General features: G+C 41.6%; 1 protein-coding gene across 1 annotated transcript in view; it reads right to left on the bottom strand.

Moving 5' to 3' along the window:
* The window catches only part of LOC309673844 (cytosolic phospholipase A2 epsilon-like), a gene marked incomplete at both ends in the record, with an annotated part of 37,121 nt that extends 22,598 nt beyond the window's left edge, over positions 1–14,523 (bottom strand). The window contains 3 exons of the mRNA XM_082485725.1: positions 7,558–7,633; positions 13,978–14,064; positions 14,413–14,523. Of these exons, the coding sequence (XP_082341851.1) occupies positions 7,558–7,633; positions 13,978–14,064; positions 14,413–14,523 (274 nt within the window). The remainder of the gene's footprint in view (positions 1–7,557; positions 7,634–13,977; positions 14,065–14,412) is intronic.
* Positions 14,524–19,281: the final 4,758 nt, after the last annotated feature.

The following is a 19,281-nucleotide window of genomic DNA, read 5'->3' on the forward strand; positions in this document are numbered from 1 at the left end:
CAAAAGAGCTACTAAAAGTTTTCCAGTTTATTCATTGCTACCTGGGAGCAAATACAAAAAATATATTTGCATTTTTTTCATGCTCTAGATTTAATGCAATTGCTAGGCATCATTAGCAGCTTCATGCCATGCCAGGCCCTTATTTCAGTGCATGTGTTGCAACTTCATTCCCTGATGACATAATGCCGCCCTATATGGATGCTGAGGCATCTGAACTCACAGTCTCTTTGGAAGTCACCACTAAACGACCCTGATATCCTTTCCCAATTTCTGATTCAATTGCACGTGTGTGTTGGTGGGACTCTCTCATCTCTGTCTTCAAGCTAAAGATGGGCTAAAACTTCAGGACTGAACCAACAAGTTCAGAACTGCAGCCAGCAGTTCTCTGTGAGAGCACAGTCCTGTGACATGTTCCTGAAATAAACCATCACGTGCTAAAACCATTCATCTCCATCACAAGTAAGAAGAAAACCTCAGCACTGAAAACCAAAGCATATTAGAAAAACTGGTCTTGTAAGAACCATGAATGTAAACTATAAAATCCCATCTGTCCTGTTACTGCATTTCATAATGCCAAAAAGAAGAAATAGTTTTCTCATAGTGAATTCCTCTCCACCTGCACAGACAGGTTCCCCTTGAATCCGTGTTTACTACAGTTCACCTAAAAGAAGGAGGAGAGCCGCTCCCATTTCTCAATCATCAGACATGGTCTCCGGGGAAATTTTCCCTCACCAGCACAGTATGATGCAATCAATATTAAAAAGTTGCCTCCAACTGCTGTCTAGCTGAGAGTTGGTTGGAACAAAACTCTGTCTATCGTCTAAAGTATCCAGATGCAACACCCATCTGTAAGCATAATGTTACTCTCCGTAGCCTCCTTGTGGAAATAACAAAGGCTCATAGATCTACCATGCTTATCAGTGATGTCCTTTACCAAGAATGGACAGAGTCCCACGTGAATGAGCCCTCCACCCTGTGCAGCCATTTAAGTCAAGTGGCAAAGTTGGATTTGCTCCCATGAGCAGACTCAGTGGGTGCAGTACCTGCTGCAGCCACAGAGAAAAGTTTTTGTACCCTGGGTCACATCTACCTCCTGCACCAACGGCACTGCTTGCATTATTGGGACAGGACTATGAGTATCACCTGCACTAGGTGTATTCTCCCTAATTTGTGTGCATTTACTTTCCGTAGCAAAAATAACCCCTGATGTCTTTGAAGAACCACTCTGATTTGCAGACTGCAGGTGTATCACCCCAGAACTGACTCATTTCTTCTGAATGGATAAAAGAAGAGCTTCCACAAAATAACCTCATAAGCTGGGAGAGGAGAAAGGCTCTGAGCTCCTCTTTTATAAATATCACAGAATCACAGAATTTTCAGAGTTGGAAGGGACCTCTAGAGATCATCTAGTCCAACTCCCCTGCTAAAGCAGGATTGCCCAGAGCACATTACTCAGGACTGCATCCAGGCGGGTCTTGAAAATCTCCAGAGAAGGGGACTCCACAACCTCCCTGGGCAGCCTGTGCCAGTGCTCTGTCACCCTCACCGTAAAGAAGTTTTTCTGTGTATTTGAATGGAACTTCCTGTGTTCTAACTTGTGCCCATTGCCCCTCGTCCTGTCACTGGGAACCATTGAAAAGAGCCTGGCTCCATCCTCCTTCAACCCACCCTTTAGATACTTGTAAGTATTAATAAGGTCTCCCCTCAGCCTTCTCTTCTCTTGCAAGGTCTCTCTTCATCCAAGGATGAAAAGCAAGATGAAGATCCAAAAACAGAATGAGGGGTAAAGGGAGCGGTGTGATTGTTCTGACCTCCCAGCTAAGACCAACAGGTTTCCTTCCACAGCTGAGACAGCTCCCACATGCACTTGATTTCTACAGTTAGAAAATATACCTGATAAGCACAGTCACATTTCAACCCCCCCCCCACCCCAAGATTTCACCTTGTCCTACCTCAGCTCTGACCGCTGCACCACAGGGATCCCCCTACCCACAACCTCTTGAACTGGCAGGACAACACCCAGCAGAGAAGTTTCTGTCTCTGGGAAGAAATTGCCTGTCAGCCTGAAACTCACTCCAAGTCATTTCTTACTGGGACACACAGCTCAAATTCACCTCTGCAGTCCAGGCAGAGTGTTGTGAACACCCAGCACCAGTGATGCTGAGTATGTCAAGCCAGACCTGACACCCTCCAGCTTCACCCCTGCTGCGTTAATGGGCCCAAAGATGCTCTCCACCAGCAAAGGTCTGCTCTCGGTATGTGGTATCAGCTGGTACCCACAGAGGTGGCCATGGTTTCAGAAAGCAGCCTGTCACGGAGACCTCTTTGCTCAGGTCTTCAGGGTTATGTGAGATCCAGTGGAGTCTGAGAGAGTTTTGCTCTTTCACATTGTACTCAGTCGTATCAGGGAGGGCCACATCACTGCAGGTCAGTGTCACTGGTGTTGCCCAAGGACCTGGGAGAAGTCTGCTTCCACTCGTGGCACCTCAGGGCAATTCCCCTCATGCCAGATGAGGGGGATCCCCTCACCGGTGGTCTGTTTGTCCACAAGAGTGGGATAAGGGGGTCAGCTCCAGCTGTGGGCTTTAGGGGCTGCTGTAAACCAGCAAGTAAACCCTAATGAGGGCAAAAGTGGGCCAGGCTGGGAGCTTGGTGCAGCTCTGTGTGGTCACCCAATAACTCATTTGTTTAAGGCGAGCAGCTGGAAGGTGTTGGAAAGCCTGTGCCACCATGGTCCTCCTCTCCCATTGCCTGACTCCTTTCTCATCCTTTTGGGAAACAGACTCACTGGAAGGGGTGTTAGCAGTGAGGAAAGTAGCTATTACACTGCTTTGCCCGCCACCTTATCCTGGACACGTATTCATCCTATGCACGGACAAATTCTCTAGGAGAAGTGACACCATTAAATAGAGTCAGCAAACATGAGCTTTTGTGAAAGCCTCTGGCACTAACCTCCAGCTGAGGAGGAGCAAATGAACACACCAATGACCAAAAAAGTCGTTCTTCTGCCCAAGGCTGTCTGCAGTCTCGGACTGAGGAGTGGAACACCACTGCAAAGCAGGTGCCAGACTGTAAGAGTCCCACAATCTTCACTGGAATTGCTCCCTTTCTAGCGTGCCCACCACCTCCCCAGCCTAATGGAGCGCAAGCATTCGAGCCTGGTGATGACAGTCAGTGCCTGTGGGGCAGCAGGATGAGCGTAAGTGATCTTATCTGGGCGCCCGCCTCTCTAGTGCCCACAGTGAGATCAGGGAGTGCCAGAAATGAGTGTTGGAGCCTGACCCATGATTACAAATTGGCATAAAGGTCAGTTAGGAATACAGTGAAAACTAATTAGCTCAGGTCTGTCAAGAGCATTTACATGATAAGATAGGATACAAACCAGTTGTATGAAGTACGAAGCAAACGTCAGAGTTGAACATTAGCTAAGTACAGAGGAGCCTGCAAAAGTAGTGGAGCAACTGTAGGTATGTGAAAAGTGTCAGTCGATTCATTGAGGAGGAGCGGGGTGCCCTCTTTTTATTTTAATTATTTTCTTTGTGTGAAAACAGATGCAATCATTGCCAAGCTCCACCAGCAGGTGTTGTCTACAGGCAAAGGTGTATTTCAGGATAAGCTAGGACCCTATCTCAGGCTTGCAAAACAAACATCCCACGGATCTTGAAGTGCACGTTTAAAAAACACCCAGGATCAAGATGAGTGCACACGATAATGAGGAATGTCTGTGGAAGTATATAGAAAGTGACATTCTCTGAAGCCAGGATTTGGCCAATAAGTCAAGGAAAAATATAAAAACTCTAGTGGCCAAAGGACCTGGCGTGACTGCACTTGCCACGAACTGCGAGAAAAATCAGGGTAATGGAACATGTTTTAGCAAAGTGATGGTGAAGAGAAACTCGAGCAGATAACTGTGTGCTTAGAAAGATGGAAGCCAGCATGCGGGCAGAAAAAGCAAGTCGTAGGAGCTGCTGTACTTGCTTGGGAAGGTGGCTTGTTCCTGGATTTGATACTTGGAAGATGAAAATCTAGGGGAATCTGAAATACGTTATCACAAAAATTGTCAGCCTTCCACTGATATCGCACTTGTAATAAGCTGCTTATAATGCATTTTCAAGGGAAAAAATATATTGCTGAGACAAGGCTATATAAACATCATTTTCTAATTCTCATCAGCACACATTACCGTGTGTAGCTATTTTAGTTTTTCGACACTGTGGAGGTGTGCTCCCCCACTGCCCAGACACCAACCTGATCTTTATGTCCTGCAACCCTGCCCAAGCCACAACCACCTGTGGTGGTCATAGTGAGTGCATCTAGTTGTGATGGCTGCATACGGGCTTAATGCAGTTTAGGGGAGACAGATAACACAATAGCCAAGGGCTAACTTGAGCAACGCTGGTACTGTGGTCAATATGCAAATATGGCTATAGGTCAATCATCTTACCCCCATAAATAGTGAATAGCCCAAGAGCCCTTTGAGCTCTCCTGAATGGCAGCAAGCTGCACACCAGGATCTCCCCTTGAGTAGGGATACTGCTCAAGGTTACTCCTCGATGTTCAGAGATTCCTTGCCACAACAGATCCTTGGTAAGTGACTAATAGCATGCTAAACTTTGAAATCTTAGCTAAGTGATATAAAAGATTGATTGCTCATATATAATCCTTTAGACATAAACCGGTGACCAAGTCTGGGACCAGGATTGGATCTAGGTGCACCCAGACTCCTCTCTGAGAAGTTTAGAAAGCAAAGGGGTCCTCTCTGAACCTCATGACTCAATGGGAGGGTGTCCCTGACAGGTCTGACCTGACCCTCTATGCAGTAAATAACCAAGTGTGACTTGCCATCTTAAATCTTGTTAAAACACTGTTGCATTTACTGTCAAACTTCGTTAAATCCCTGTTTCATATCAATAAATGTATTGCTGCTTCTCTCTACAAGTTAAGTGCATCACTGCATCCGCAACAGATGCTTCAAATACTTTCAAATGTTAAAAACAAAACATTAAGCTAAAAGGACATCAGTATCAGCACAAAATCAAGCACTTAAAAATTACGAGATATCTTTTTGCATTGTACTGAAGTATTTAAATCACATGTTATCACGCTATTTTTCCTGGGAGACTCCAGCTTCTTTGAGAGCACAGGCAAGTTGCTGCTCAGTCAACAAATTGCTATTTAATATTTGCTTATCCTCCTTGTTCAACTCCATGCTAGTTTACAGTGCTCCGTTATGGTATGACATCCTTAAGAAAGAGGCCCAAAGTCACAGAGTACCTGAGGAATTACTGACAGAAAGGAGAGAAAGACATCCTTTTCTTCACCTGCTGGTCCCCAAATCTTGTTTACTGGTAATTAACAAAAGAATCTGAAGATAATTCTCACTGTTTCTAGGACTTACCTTACATCTTCCATCTCTCTACACACAATGAGAGACAACCCCTTTCAAAATGAGCACATCATCTAACTAGGCAAGAGAGAGAAAACGTGTGGGAGAAGATATTCAAGTTATCCATGTTTTATAGATAGGGCAACAGAGGCACAGAGTGTTTGGATGACTTGCCTGAACTTATACAACAAGTATGTTGGCAGAGCTAAAATCTGAGCCCACACGTCTTGATCCCAGCTTCAGAGATATACATTTTGGTGACAATGGGAATTTTCTAAATGTCTGCATCTCATTATGCAAGACTACTTCTGAAATCCCACTGTCCTTAGGATGAGGGACAAGGGTATAACAGTAATACTATTTTCTGAGAACGCAGCGCCATTTTACTTTGTGCAATCCCTTTGCATAAGCCGATGAATCATGGTTCTTATCTTGTCATTCAATTTCCATTCTAGATCAAAGGTGATGCTAAAAGAAATTAAATCAGCACTTCAAAGGAACGAAGCTCAGGTCTTGCACGTAGACGCAGTGTTTCACAGCTGTGAAAAACAATAGAAATTAATTTGACCTTCTTCACTATCCTATGATATTGCTTCTATTCTCTGCAACCCAGTATTACAGACATGTGAACTGAACATTTCTCTCAGTTTGGTTGGAATATCGGCTATGGTGACATCCATGTTCTGGAAACACCAAAGTGAGCGGAGTACAAAGAGGCGGTGAGACATTATCTTTGTGGAATATTGTTCCATCAGAAGATGAAGATAAAAAGAAATGGTAGTGTTTGGGGTGAACATGTTGCCGTCTCTGAATTATCCAGTGGAAGTCAAGTAGTGCTCACTTGGAGAAAATAAGAAGGCGTCCTGCCATGTCCTTAGCCTTCCTCAAAGTTTGTTTGATGAGTTGCAGCCTTATGGAAAGATGGACCTTTAGAGCCACTTCTCCACTAATGAGGAGTCTAGTCCAAAGTAGTCTTCTGAAGCAAAACCTGTTTAGGGTTTCCAGGCCAAAGTAATCTGGAGCAGAGCTGCTGGTTTATTGGCAGAACGAGGCATCTCAACTTATTTCTTTGGAAAAGTTGTGCCCGTCATAGATATTGTCTGAGTTTCTAACTTCAGGTAGTGTATCAAGACAATCTGAGAGTCCTTGACATGTGGTGTATAGTCATTTCCTCTGACAACTTTGGTAGCTGCACCAAAACCACCATATTTTGGAGTACCGTAGCTAAAGAATTTACTCTTGGTCTGTGCAAACACCAATTGTAAATGACTTTTCACTCTACCTGTACTAAAAATATTAAAAAGTGGGAAGACAGAGGAGTGAGGTAACATGTTGTGTGAAATACTGGGCAGTGGAGAGGCTGGGGTGTTAGTGAACTTCAGCACAATCTCCCAAAAAGGAAAGAAAATGCACAGCAAAAGGAGGAAGAACAGTATGGTAAAGGAATATGCAAAACTGTAGTTATTACTGACCTGCCAAGTTCATGAGCCACATGTAGGAATGGCAGGAGAAAATTCTCCAGAGCAAAACCTCTGTGGAAGTGGAGCACCACGTAAGGGCCGGCCAAATACCACACATTTTCAGAGCACTTTGCATGTAAGCTGTAACATACCATGTACTACAGTCCCCGAAAGATTTCTGTTACACATCTTTTAGTGGAGGGAAAGAATCAGAAGCACCCATAACAACGTGTCTGCTCAGGACATGTACACTACACACCTCACCGAACTTCTGAGATGTGGCAGGGCTCTTCAGAGCAAAGAATTAGGAGTGGCTGATGTGTAAAGATTTCAGCTCTGTATTCGCTATAGACATGGGACATAAACACCTTGCATATTAAAACTGGTGTTAGGATATTTTCAGACCTCCGAAATAGTCAGTGTGTCTGTGCTTTGCTGACTGATGAAAATCTGAAAGATTTAGTCAATACGCTACCTGGCATTGACCTATTGCTGAATTCTTAAAAACAAACAAACAAAAAAACAACAAGAAACTTCTGAAATTGTAAATAGACATTCTGTGGCAGAAATTGGCTTTGATTGCGATTTCTTAGCTGGTATGATTTCTGCGTTCTGCATTTGTGCAGTAGCTAGTTGTGCTACCAGCCACAGCAGGGGCTGATCCAATAATTTTAGGACTGTATAATGTCAGTAAGAAAACCTGGTACTTACAAAAATCTGCCTGATGAGCATTTCTCAACTTTATGATTCTTACAGTGAGTAGGGAGTAAGGTGACATTTCTTCCTGCTGAAAAAAATAACAAAGGAGATGTGCTGTAAAGTTTGGGGTACGTGTATTAATTGTAATGACAACCCAACACTGAAAGGAACCCAGGTCCTGCTGAAGCCATCTCTTGGTGGGTATCACAGCAAAAATCAGTAGGCAACAAAATGGATTTTCTCCACAAACTTCATTGGCCCCTAAAGTCTGCAGTCATCTAAGCATACAAACAGAAAGGGTGGAAGGAGAGGATAAATAGGAAAGTGGACACAGGGGGTAAATAAGCTGAGAAAGTTCAGTTAGCCATCATACCCGTGGTCATCAGCATCTGATACGACAACACGACATTCAGTGAATCACAAATCAGAAATGCTCCAATTTTAGTTGAAACAGAAGAGGGATCTTTTTAGGTTCTCTCACTTGTTTTTAAAAGAAAAATTTTCATGATGGAGAGGTGTCTAAGGATTAGTATTAACACCTTAGGGAATGTGTCAGGCCACCAGGGCAATACGCAGCTTTGGACAAACGCTCCTGGCTTGCTTTGTGGGAACAGAAGTTTTCCTTACCAAGTGTGGTTATCTGATTGGTAGAAGTGGAGTAGCATAACAAAGTACACAGTTTTGACTACGATCCATCTCAAAGAAGGCTATCTCCAATTTTTTGTTGAGGATTCCAGGCCTGGTCTACTGGGTCTGTAAAAGTTGTGCCAGTTATGTGTGCTTTAGGGATTTTACATCTTCAGAGAACACGTCCATCATGTCCAGCAGCAGCAGCTAGAACAACTAGGGTATCAGAAGAAAGATGTGGAAAACGGGCAGAGCTTACTATGGCTGCAGCAACAGGTGGCTGTCTGGATTTGTCAAAATAGCTGGAGTTTATAGAAAGGAAAGACAGTTCACCATTGTTGTACACAACAGACTGAATGAAAAGAGCAAATCAGCGTTGGGGGTGCAGAAGAAAAGGAGGAATTTCAGAAATTTCAGAGTATATTTAGTACTAATTCCTGAGCTGATGTACAATTACAATAGGAGCAGGTCTCATTAGATAGTTGGGGTAACACAGAAAGACTGCAGTGAATGCCAGAGGACGAGGGTCTGCATGGAAAGAGATGGAAATACTGCATGGAAATACTCTTTCCAAGTCTGTCAAATCCTGAGGGCTGACTGCATGCAAAGATATTACCAGCAGAGTCTGAATTGGCTATCTCCAGTAAGAAGGGAAGATATAAAAAGTATCACGTATATATTAAAAAGTGACCTTGAGTGAGTAAGGTTATGGAATAATAATTTTTAAGGACTTCTGAGTAAAGCATCAATAAAACCAAACTGTTATAGCCTTAAAATAAGGTAGATTTGGGAATAGGGAAGTGTTCGTTTGCGGTTCTAATAGCAAGGGTCTGTGGAAGTTATAAAATTACTGAACTTATTATGATGATACTTGTAGATTTGCAGGAAAGATATTCAGCCAAGCAATAATGAAGGCACAGTATGTATCGGGGTAAAGCAATAGATGGCCATTTCAGTGACGTGGAGGCCTGATGGTAGCTGCTGATATTTAGGAAGAGGTCAAGGAGTTGAGTTAATGGCAGAAGGCAAATAGATCAGTAAATCTTAGTAAAGTCACCTCATGAAGCAACAACAGGCGGCCAAAGTAAGAAGCTGTTGTGAAAGTTAATGACCAAAAGTTTGAGAAGATTATCTGAAGTGAAAATGGAGGAGTGCTGGTGAAAGATGATGAAATAATTAGGAGATGTTATCTATTTTCTGAAGAACTTCAATTAAAATAATTAAATTCAAAAATAGTACTCAAACTGAAGAAATACATAAAAACTTCAGCAGGCACATCTCAGGAGAAAGAAAGGAAAGAGTTAAAGGAATTGCATTTAGTATGGGTGTTCTCTTAGCCTTCTCTAATAGCACCAGTCCTTCAGCCAGGCTTTAAAAACATGTGTTTTTAAAGATTGTCAGAGATGCGTATGAACTACCATGACTTTTTAGGAAGTAGAATGACAGAAACAGAAACAAACATGGTTTCTGTGAAGACATGTCAACACCAAGCACTGGTTGTGCGCTGTTTCTTGAGAGCTATTGCAGCAGACTAGAATAAGGGTTATGTGAAGAACGCATCACAAGAAGCTTATATTTTGCATGCAAATGAAGACAAATTGATAAGAGGCTTAGACTATGGGAGGGCTATGTTAGGAAGGAAACAAAACAACCCAAAACAATAGAACATACCCAGTGTTTCCATGAAGAACAGTAAGATACTACACAGATTAGATAGATCAGTGTTTCCATGAAGAACAGTAAGATACTACACAGATTAGATAGTGTCACAGATTATGCAAGGGTTCAAACACCAAATTTCATGTGGAATCACAGCGAGAAAGTGGATGGAGATATTTGGTGTCACTGGAAGGTGGCTTGGTGCAAAGAGCAGGAGTTTATTTGAATTTGAAGAGCTTGCCAAGGGAACAATAGGGCAGAGTACCCATCAACCACAACACACAGATTAGAAATGCGACTGAAAGAGAAGCAAGAATTATCCCTCACGTCCAGGAGGAGAGCTCTGGGTAGGGGCTCTGTAAGAGAAAAGCCCATGAGGTGTGGATGAAAACACTGTGTAGCAGGAGGCAGGTATCCCCCGTCACAGAAAATCTCACTGTATTGCCTGAGACACCTGAGTCCTCTGAGACAGGAAGATACAGACTGTGTCAGCCAGAGCACACCCAGCGTACAGTCATGGAACAAAGACCACAAGGAAGAGAATGGAAAAAGAGACTCGAGGAATTAACAACAGAGGAAAGACCTAGCGATGTTAACCTGGGAGATGCACTCGGTAAGTGTGTTTAGTGGCAGAGAACGTGCAGCCAGGCAAGTCAGGGCTGAGCTTCCTTCAGCCTGAACCTCGCTCCCTGGGTCTAGTCATTATTATTCATTATTAGCAAAATCCTTTCTGGTATGCTGCCCCCAAGAACAACAATTACTTTAAATTTGAAGGAATTATGAAAATATTAGTTTTATCTTCATATTCTCAGCGTTTTTACCAGTTAGAAAAGGAGTTTCACAGCACTCAGAACCAGTCTGTACTCTGAACCCCTCTTGCTTTCTCTCAGTGTAACGCTTAGATAGCCATATCACCCAAATCAAAGTCCTTTAAAAAATCCCATCTGTTCTAGAACGTATTTGCATCCCCTCCTTAGGGCATTAAAGAAGGAATGACCTTCAGTGATCATCACCCTCACCATAATTTGAGACACCAATGCCTTTGAAGACAAGTGTTAACTATTAAGTGAGCTATTAATGATAAAGCAAATCTCTGAGACAAATGAAAAGGAGGCTTATCCTCCTTAGAGAAAGCAGTCAATAAAAAATTACTTCATGTAATACTTTTCTGCGGGCTAAATGCCAGACTTGAAAACTACTCCAGAAAATTCAATGAGCAAAATAACACCTTATAACTGAAGCTCAGGTGCCATCGATGGAAATCATGCAACTAATCCTCTTTTCCCTCTAGTCACCATTTCGTTGCAATAATACATTGAACAACACTAATAAACTAAAAAACAAGTGTTTTGCTGCTCGTGATTGCCATTTGTGTTACATCAAAAAAATGCATAGTTCAGGGAGTTGGTAATGTAATCAACCATTCATGAGTGACTAATTATTATAAATAGCCATTTTCAACACAAAATTTGCATTCCTTATTAAGCCAGGAGCAATTCCTGATACCCAGAATAAAGAATTACCAAAATTTGAGAATCTACAGTACACAGATGGGCAAATCCTCTTGCAGTCCCCGCTAACGAAGATAAATCTGTGTACCCTGAACTTATCCCTGCAATGACAGAGTGACGGTCAGACTGAGCAGCCTTCCTTAAAGGCTCGCCGTTACCCCTGCAAAATGTAACCTTGCACGACGCACTTCAATCACAGATACTTTTTTTGAGAGGGAGGGATGAAAGGGTCCCTTGAGAATGTCATGGCTTTTTCTAGTTTTGCAGCAAATCTTTAAGGAATGTGCATCGTTTTATGTGTATCACTTACATAAACCAAAAACTGATTAAAATTCTCCTAGTTCTTCTCTGGCTTCTGATTTTGTGTCCAGCAGAATACTTTGCTGAGCCTCCCCACCCTACGTTAGTATTTCTAATCTTGAGCTGAGATTATGCTTCCTAGTTTCTTGCTCTTTACATTACTGTATATAAGTTTTCAGTGCATCCACAGATGCTGAACCAACAACTATTTTTTTAAACTGATAATTTGCCATGGAAAATACCATTGGGTTTTTTTTTCATTTTTGTAAATAACAAATTATTCTGCATAAGACAATGCACTAAAATATAATATCCAGTGATAAATTTTCTAGATTTACTGTAATTATGGGCTACCTTTCTTACAACTATATATGTTCTTCCTTTAGGATGCTTCATCTTTCCTGTATTCATGTGTAAGGTGCTAAAGGCAAGCTGTCAACTTGGTGCTCCCTGAAACAGCTAGATGATGCTCTTATCCATCTGAAAATACGAAGGAGGTTTCACAAGGTTGTTACATTTTCCGGAAAATTTAGCAGTGGGGCATATTTGGCTTTGCGCTGTAGGTAGGCAACACAGCTAAATTCCATGCACAGCCCCCGGGCTTATTTTTCTAAACCCAATCTAGTCACAATTCAGTTTATCACACAGCTACACAAAGTCCTCTCAGACTGCAGCCAGTACTGGGGCAAATATTTGAGCACTAGCATCAAGGAAAGCTTTACACCTGTTTACTTGTTCTGGGACTCAAGATCTGCTATAGGCTTGTTATCCTTTGTAACACCTCTCTACTAATGATCATCCTCCTGTTGCAGACGGCAAGCTGTGGCTTGCAAAAATCAAGGGAATTGCCGAAAGCTGCCCAGGAAACTCAATGGCAGCGAGAGGCAGAAATTGGCCAGCTTGCACAAGGCTGTGCCTTTAATGCCAGTTTTCTGCCAAGCTTTATTACAGAGGAGAGGAGACATATTCAAATGCCAGCAGGCAAATAAAGAGTGCCTGAGAATGTCTTGGTTGTTAAACACTCGAGGATAGCAGAGCTTTTGGAAGCTCATTTGATAAGGAGAAATATAACAAGAACAACAAATTAAAGCTGTGGAAAGGGTCCTATAGCCCCCGTATGCAGGGGTTGATGGCCATAGGATTTTTTTAGTGTTACTTTACATACATTCAAAAACCTGTCCTGGATTCTAACGATCTTTATATACATGTAACTACCTTAATGGTAAAGAAGGGTTGGATACTTTTAGCCATGGATATTCTAAACCAAAAAACCAACTTCAGTATAAATACAGTAAATCATTGCAAAAATGCTATGGAGATCGGGTCACTGCACTCCCCACTGGTTGCTTTTCCTGCTTTAGTACATTCTCTCGCTGAGCTTTAGCACGCACAGAGCAAATTATGAACACCTAAATACCGTCTCAGTTTTGGTTATGCTACTTTGCCATCTACATCAAACTTCATACCCCAGTGATAGTTTGTCACCCTTTTTGTACTCTAATTTCCATCTGTAGAAGCTGCCAGAATGCTACTAAGGAGAGATCAGTTTGATAAACAAAACGATGTTTGTAGTTTTCTGTTGATTTGGAAGTCTGGTTGCACAAACAAGAAATTCAACACACAGGTTTTCTATGAGCTATAGACACTCGAATCACACGCCATTTAAGATACCATCAAACGTAAGTTAGCTTTTTGTTTGGAGCCACCCGGTTTTACTTTGAGGCAGCTCGACACAAAGTACAGTCACCTGCAATCTAATTGAGAGTGGAGACAAAGATCATCACTGATACAGCTGGTACGTGTTTGATGCAAATATATCTCTGTCAGAGGCTCTGTCCCAAGGTTGCTAGAGTTGTTGTTCTTTTGTTGTGATGAGCTGCACAGTGATCAAAGCGGGCACTTGTTCTGGAAACTGGCATTAATGACCAAAACCCTAAGGATTGCCAACAGCCGTGCTCTGACTTTCCAACACTGGCAATGTTCTCCATTCATGCTGGGATAAAACTCCATTAAAGCCAATAGAGACAGATAGCATTAACAAAAGGCCAAAGTCAGTCCCATTTTAACAGTAAATTGAGAATATTTTCCCTAAGGAATTTCTCTAAGGTATAAAGCCATGAAAATAATACACTTTGCGTAAATAGGTAAAGGAACGGAACAAAAAACCCAACAGAATGCAGTTGTTCACCTAAAGAAAACTTTCTTCATGAAATGTTCCTATTTCTCAATAAGCACGTGAATATTTAATAACCAAACTTGGAAAAAAAATAATCCTACCCTTCTCAAAAAAATATTGGTTTAGTCCCACCTATTTTTAGTTTGCTGAAGCTGGTACCTTAGCATCAACATCGCGTGCGGCTACAGAGTGCATCATCCATTTTCTTCCTTCATTTTCCAAGGGGCTTGATTTGCTGCTTGAATGCTGTTGAGAGAGGGAGAACAAGGGATGAAAAAGAGAGTAAAGACCACTTTTCTACTTATTTCAAGTCCTCAATGTGGAATTGTAACGTGGAACAGGCACTTCGCACCTTCTCATTGTATGTGGTGGATAAAATGAACACACCAGGAAAGTGGCAGCTGTTTCTGTGCTATATGGAAAGATATTGACTCCAGGTCCTCATAGCTACAGGTAGCCAAGGAAGGTCAATCTTGTTTTCTTGGACATTTATATCCTACAGATGCGAGTGAACTTGACCTGTTTATAGTCTGGGGACAAATCTGTATCAAATACCCAGAGACTCCTGCCAGGCTTGCTCTGTTTTCCACTTACCTGAGAGAAAGCAGAGGTTGATGCCATTGAGATCCCTACTGCATTAAAAGCAGGTGCTGCGAATGACACCTGAGTACTTGGCTCCACAGTTGCCAGTGCCTCCTGGAACATATTTACAGCCTTGAAGAGTGTCAGAAGTTGCTGAACAGGTGTTTTATTACATTGAGTCAGAGCTCCACCCCTCCATGATTTCTGAAACAGGAAAATTTCCCACCCACTTTACTTGTCCAAAGAGGACATCTGTTGTAAGGTGCGAACGTTCATATCTGCAGGTCTTGTGACTGAACAGAGCATTCTGAGAGACTAAATCGTTCCCACCTGGGGGCTCATAGAAGAGTAATAATAGAGATCACCTGACTGATAATCTCAAAGAGATGGCCTATGAGAGGTAATCTTACAGTGATAATCTAAAAGTGGTGCTGATAATAGCCTAATAGACACATCTACCTATTGTCTCCATGCAAAGACCCCGAATTCCATGCACTATTGCCCGCATAATGAAAATATATTTAAAAAAAAAGATGGGGATAATCATTAGAAGGAAGACATTTATGTATGAAGATATTAAGAACTCTTCTGAAGGAATATTTTTCCCTGAAAAGTGCTGTTGCATCATGATTTGTGCATGTGTTTGTTTTTATTGTAGTGTTCTACTTCAAAAGAAATGAAAGAAGGGAGAAATTTGATAAGTAACATTTCCGTGCTCCCTAAAACACAAATTATCACTTTTCTGTTTGAAACGCTTTACTTATTCTGGGCTTTATATTTAATATGGTATGAATCTTAACCAATTTATATGAGATTCAAGCATTTCACCTTAAAAAATTATGAAGCTTTTCAACAAAATAAAATAATTTCATGGTTTAGGAGATGTTAATTCTTCACTTTTGTTTTTCCCAGTTCAGAACTGTCATTTTCTGATGCAAAAAACATTCAGATTTCTGATCAATTTTATTCAAACTGCCAGCTGGCTGGGCATTACTAGGAAATTTTTTGGAATTTAATGGACCGTTCCTGTACATTCTTTGATTTTTTTTTTTTATCTAATGAGAAACTGCATGTGTTCAGCACACCTCTAGGAAGCTCAGTGATTAAATTTTCTAATCCATTATGCAAGCATTTTTAGGCACACATATATTTGCATTGAAAGTCCTCCCAAATGATTAAAAGTAGTGCTTATGAAAGGACTTGAGATTAGCAGGATGACAAAGCATGATGCTTCCTATTAGAGACCTGCATAAGTATGAAATCACAGCCACTCTGACTGTGGCAGAGTGTTGTACAAGGATCTTGATTGACAGAAACTAGACACAAACCCAGTGGCTTCCAGCAGTCTCGTTACATACTTGTCTTATATGCACAGAGGAATCAATATGAAAAGCTGGTGTTACAAGGACAACAAGTTAAGACAGGATGATCATCTTACCTGCAGTACTCCATCCTTGCAAAAGTTTGATTTCTTAAGTTTAATTTTATGCTTACTTTTTCTGATATTTTTTTTTTAATTAAATAAGCACATTTATTTTATCGCATTGTGCAAGGGAAAGGTTTTCTGTGAATTTCCTTTCTCACCTTTGTCATATTAAAACTTCTTGATGGAACAGGATAATTAGATAAACTACAGCAATAGGCAAAGGATAGTCACAAGCCTCTCATACTTCAGCCGATGCTTTGCTTAGTACGAGCACTTGCACTTCTGTAAAAAAAAATTTAGAATCTGCCATTTTTTTTCTGTAAAAACGGTGACCAGATATAGTTTAGAGAAAAGTAACTGTACACACAAAAGCATATGCATTTTCTATTTCTTCTGCTACAGCCTGTCTGTATCCTTGATTGAAGTGCTTAGGAGAGGTGTGATACCACAACAGAGGAATGAGAACGTTAGCTACAATTTCTTTGTAATTGTGCCCCACAAAGGTTATCAGCTCCAGGTCTTGTTTCTGCAATGTGTGGAAGCGAATGGGCGTGAAGTTTTTGCGTGACAGCCAGTTTTCATTTATGTGTGTCATATTGCACCTTTGGTTTTTAGACAAAAGGAAATGAAGCGGGGGAAGAAGCCTCCAGCATCCCTTAGGAAGGTGACTAAGAGTTGCTTGTTGCCTAACGACTAACTCTTCTTTCCTGACTCAAGCCTTCCTGATATGAAATACCTGTTCTTTAAGCTCAAGTCAGAGGCAGCCAAAGGTGCCTTTGACTCAAAGCTGGCACCGGTATTGAATTTCCTAAATTAGTTCAAAGTTCAAACTGCTTTTCACTATGAAGCACTATTCCTTTTGAGGCAAATGTGGCCTTTTCACAAGGCACGCACTTAGGATAGGCTCAACCTCACCTAAATTAAGTCATCTAAAAGTTAGACTTCTAGTCGAAGCCAGTTGCCTGTGTTCCCTGTGTATGGAATGGAGGAAAAAGCAAGCGTGGCAACTGCAGGTAGTGACTAAGCTCCTCTATATTGGATTCTTCTGGGGAAGCCTAAATGTCCAGGTCATACTTGACACCTAAGTTCTGAATGGCTGAAGGTAGGTGAGGTGAATCCCACCCTGAGTAATCAGTATATCCTCTTTAATCACTTGTTTCCAAAGTTACTGATGCCGAGGGAAGCTGACATTGAGGAACTGGGTTGTGTTGTTAACACGTGATTCACCGTGTCGCAACACAAAGCTGCGAAACACCCTTGGGCAAAAGCTCTATTAGCATATAAATGAAAAATCTTCTCTTGGATTCATTCAAATAACAAATAAGAAGTTTTGCGATAACCAGGAAGATGCAATGCTGCAAGTAGCAGTACAAGTGCAAACTTCCGGCTATATTCCAGTTTGGGATCACCTAAGGCCCCTGTGATCATGAATGGGACAGTTTGCCTTGGGACTGCTGTGAGTGATAGCTCATGCTCAGGTGTGTTAAGGGAGAAATATGAAGTTTGGCTTTCTGTGAAACTCCAGGCTGCAATCTGTGGAAGTTCAGCAGCTGCTTCATAAGCATCTGAGACACGTTTGGGACAAATCGGGAATGTCAGAGTGAAGGACAGAGAGGAGAGGACTTCTACAACTACCTGGAGGTAATGCACTCCCGACCTGTGGGGCAGAGCCCCAGAGGTAAAATGATACATTTAGCGCAGCTCAGGGAGCAGAAAAACTGTGCCAGGCCACTGTTAGATACCCACACTTACGGCTATTTTGGGGTCTGCCTGTCAGCTGGTGAGATACTGGTGAGATGCAGATCACCCAAAGTTGCTCTGCCTTGAACTGGTTGTCATATGAGCCTTTTTTTTTGGTAATATTTTTTTTTTCCTGAGTAATTTGATGGTTTCTGAGACTAAAATCAACATGATCTAAAACTACAACCAGTGACTTGGCTAGGCCAATTTTAACATTAATGCTCAAAGACATGGGTTGGATCAGGGTTAATTATTCAAAGATTTATTAAAGTGACAGCTAAGGACAAATAAAAAATCAGCTAGATTTTGTGTTTTCTTTTGACCTTTCTCAATCGTTTTCAATGGTAACCCTCTACAGCTTCTTTCCCATTCTTCCCAGCTCATCTGCAGCCTACAGACTCCTTTATGTCTCATCCCCGTACCATGGGCTTTTTCATATCATGACCTAGCATTGTCACCAGCCCCTATTGCTTCAACACCTCTTCAGATTTCCCAGACCGCGTTTCTGAACACAGGAGAAAGTGAGGGTCCAGCTTCCCTGAAAGCCCTTCTGGTTTACTCCTGATCAGTATCTTTATGAGAAACAGCCATCTGCTACTCCCCAGGGATACATGAAGATGCAGTGATGTTTCAGGCATATTAAGAATAAAAATGCTTGATGGCCCATCTGAATAAAAGCAAAAACATTCAAGTTCATGTCAGAAATGGAGAGATCATAGCAATCTCCATGACAGCAATGCCAAATATCATTCACAAGAATCAGGCTTTAGTATGGCAATGACTGTGCAACTTTGCCTGATCCACATCATTGCTGCTGGTGACCCATGTGACCTTTATTTAAATAAGATAAATGAGAAAGGTGTGTGTATATTTATCTGTAATTCAAATATGAACTCATTAGGACAGAAAAAGTGAAGTCACTTGAGAACATCTGAACACTAAAGTTAGATCAGCAGAAAGCGGGGTGTTTCTGTCCACCAGGAGTATTATTGCTTTTAGGAGGGCTCTGTATGCTCCTCCCCACAACAACTATGGGGTATAGGTATTTGTTGTTACATATATATTAACTGTATCCAACTGAGAATGCTTTAATTCAGAAAATATTTCAGAAACTGTCCGAAAAGTACTTAACGTCCCAGACAAATACTGACAGTAGCTCAGATTTGCAAGGTTATTTGGTCTGGTTATTCTTAGACAGAACATAACCTCTCTTCTGATAGATCTGACTTGTAGGAGGCCTGTGCAAGTGCATCTTGCTGTTAAGAGAAAACCAGTTTGCATAAAGAGAATCTTAGCAAGTCAATAATAGCAATAGAACCGTAGCCAAATGAAAGCGTAGAATGGACCAGCCAGTGCTAATGCGTATAAAGAGAGTACTGAAAACCTTCTAAGCTTCCAGCTTCACTGACTCCAGTATGGAACATACTTCTTTATACTCTTCAGATTCTTCCAATTCTTTTTCGTTTTCCTGGAATTAAAACCAAAACTTTTTAAGTACTTCAGAAATAGTTGACATGGGATTAAATTTAAGAAGGTAACTATGGAAAAAACTGGTAACAACAGACAAGGAGAAGGCTGAGGCAGCTGACAAATTTTTACCTTAGTCTGCAGTCTCTCTTCCCACACCTCGCGAGTGGATGGGCCTCAAAGCAAGGACTGGGGGAGCAAAGTCCCTCCCACTGTAACAGAAGGTCAGGTTTGAGACCACCTAAGGA

This window comes from Vanellus vanellus (genome assembly GCF_965231255.1).
Source record: "Vanellus vanellus genome assembly, chromosome: 6".
In the NCBI taxonomy this organism is placed as follows: domain Eukaryota; kingdom Metazoa; phylum Chordata; class Aves; order Charadriiformes; family Charadriidae; genus Vanellus; species Vanellus vanellus.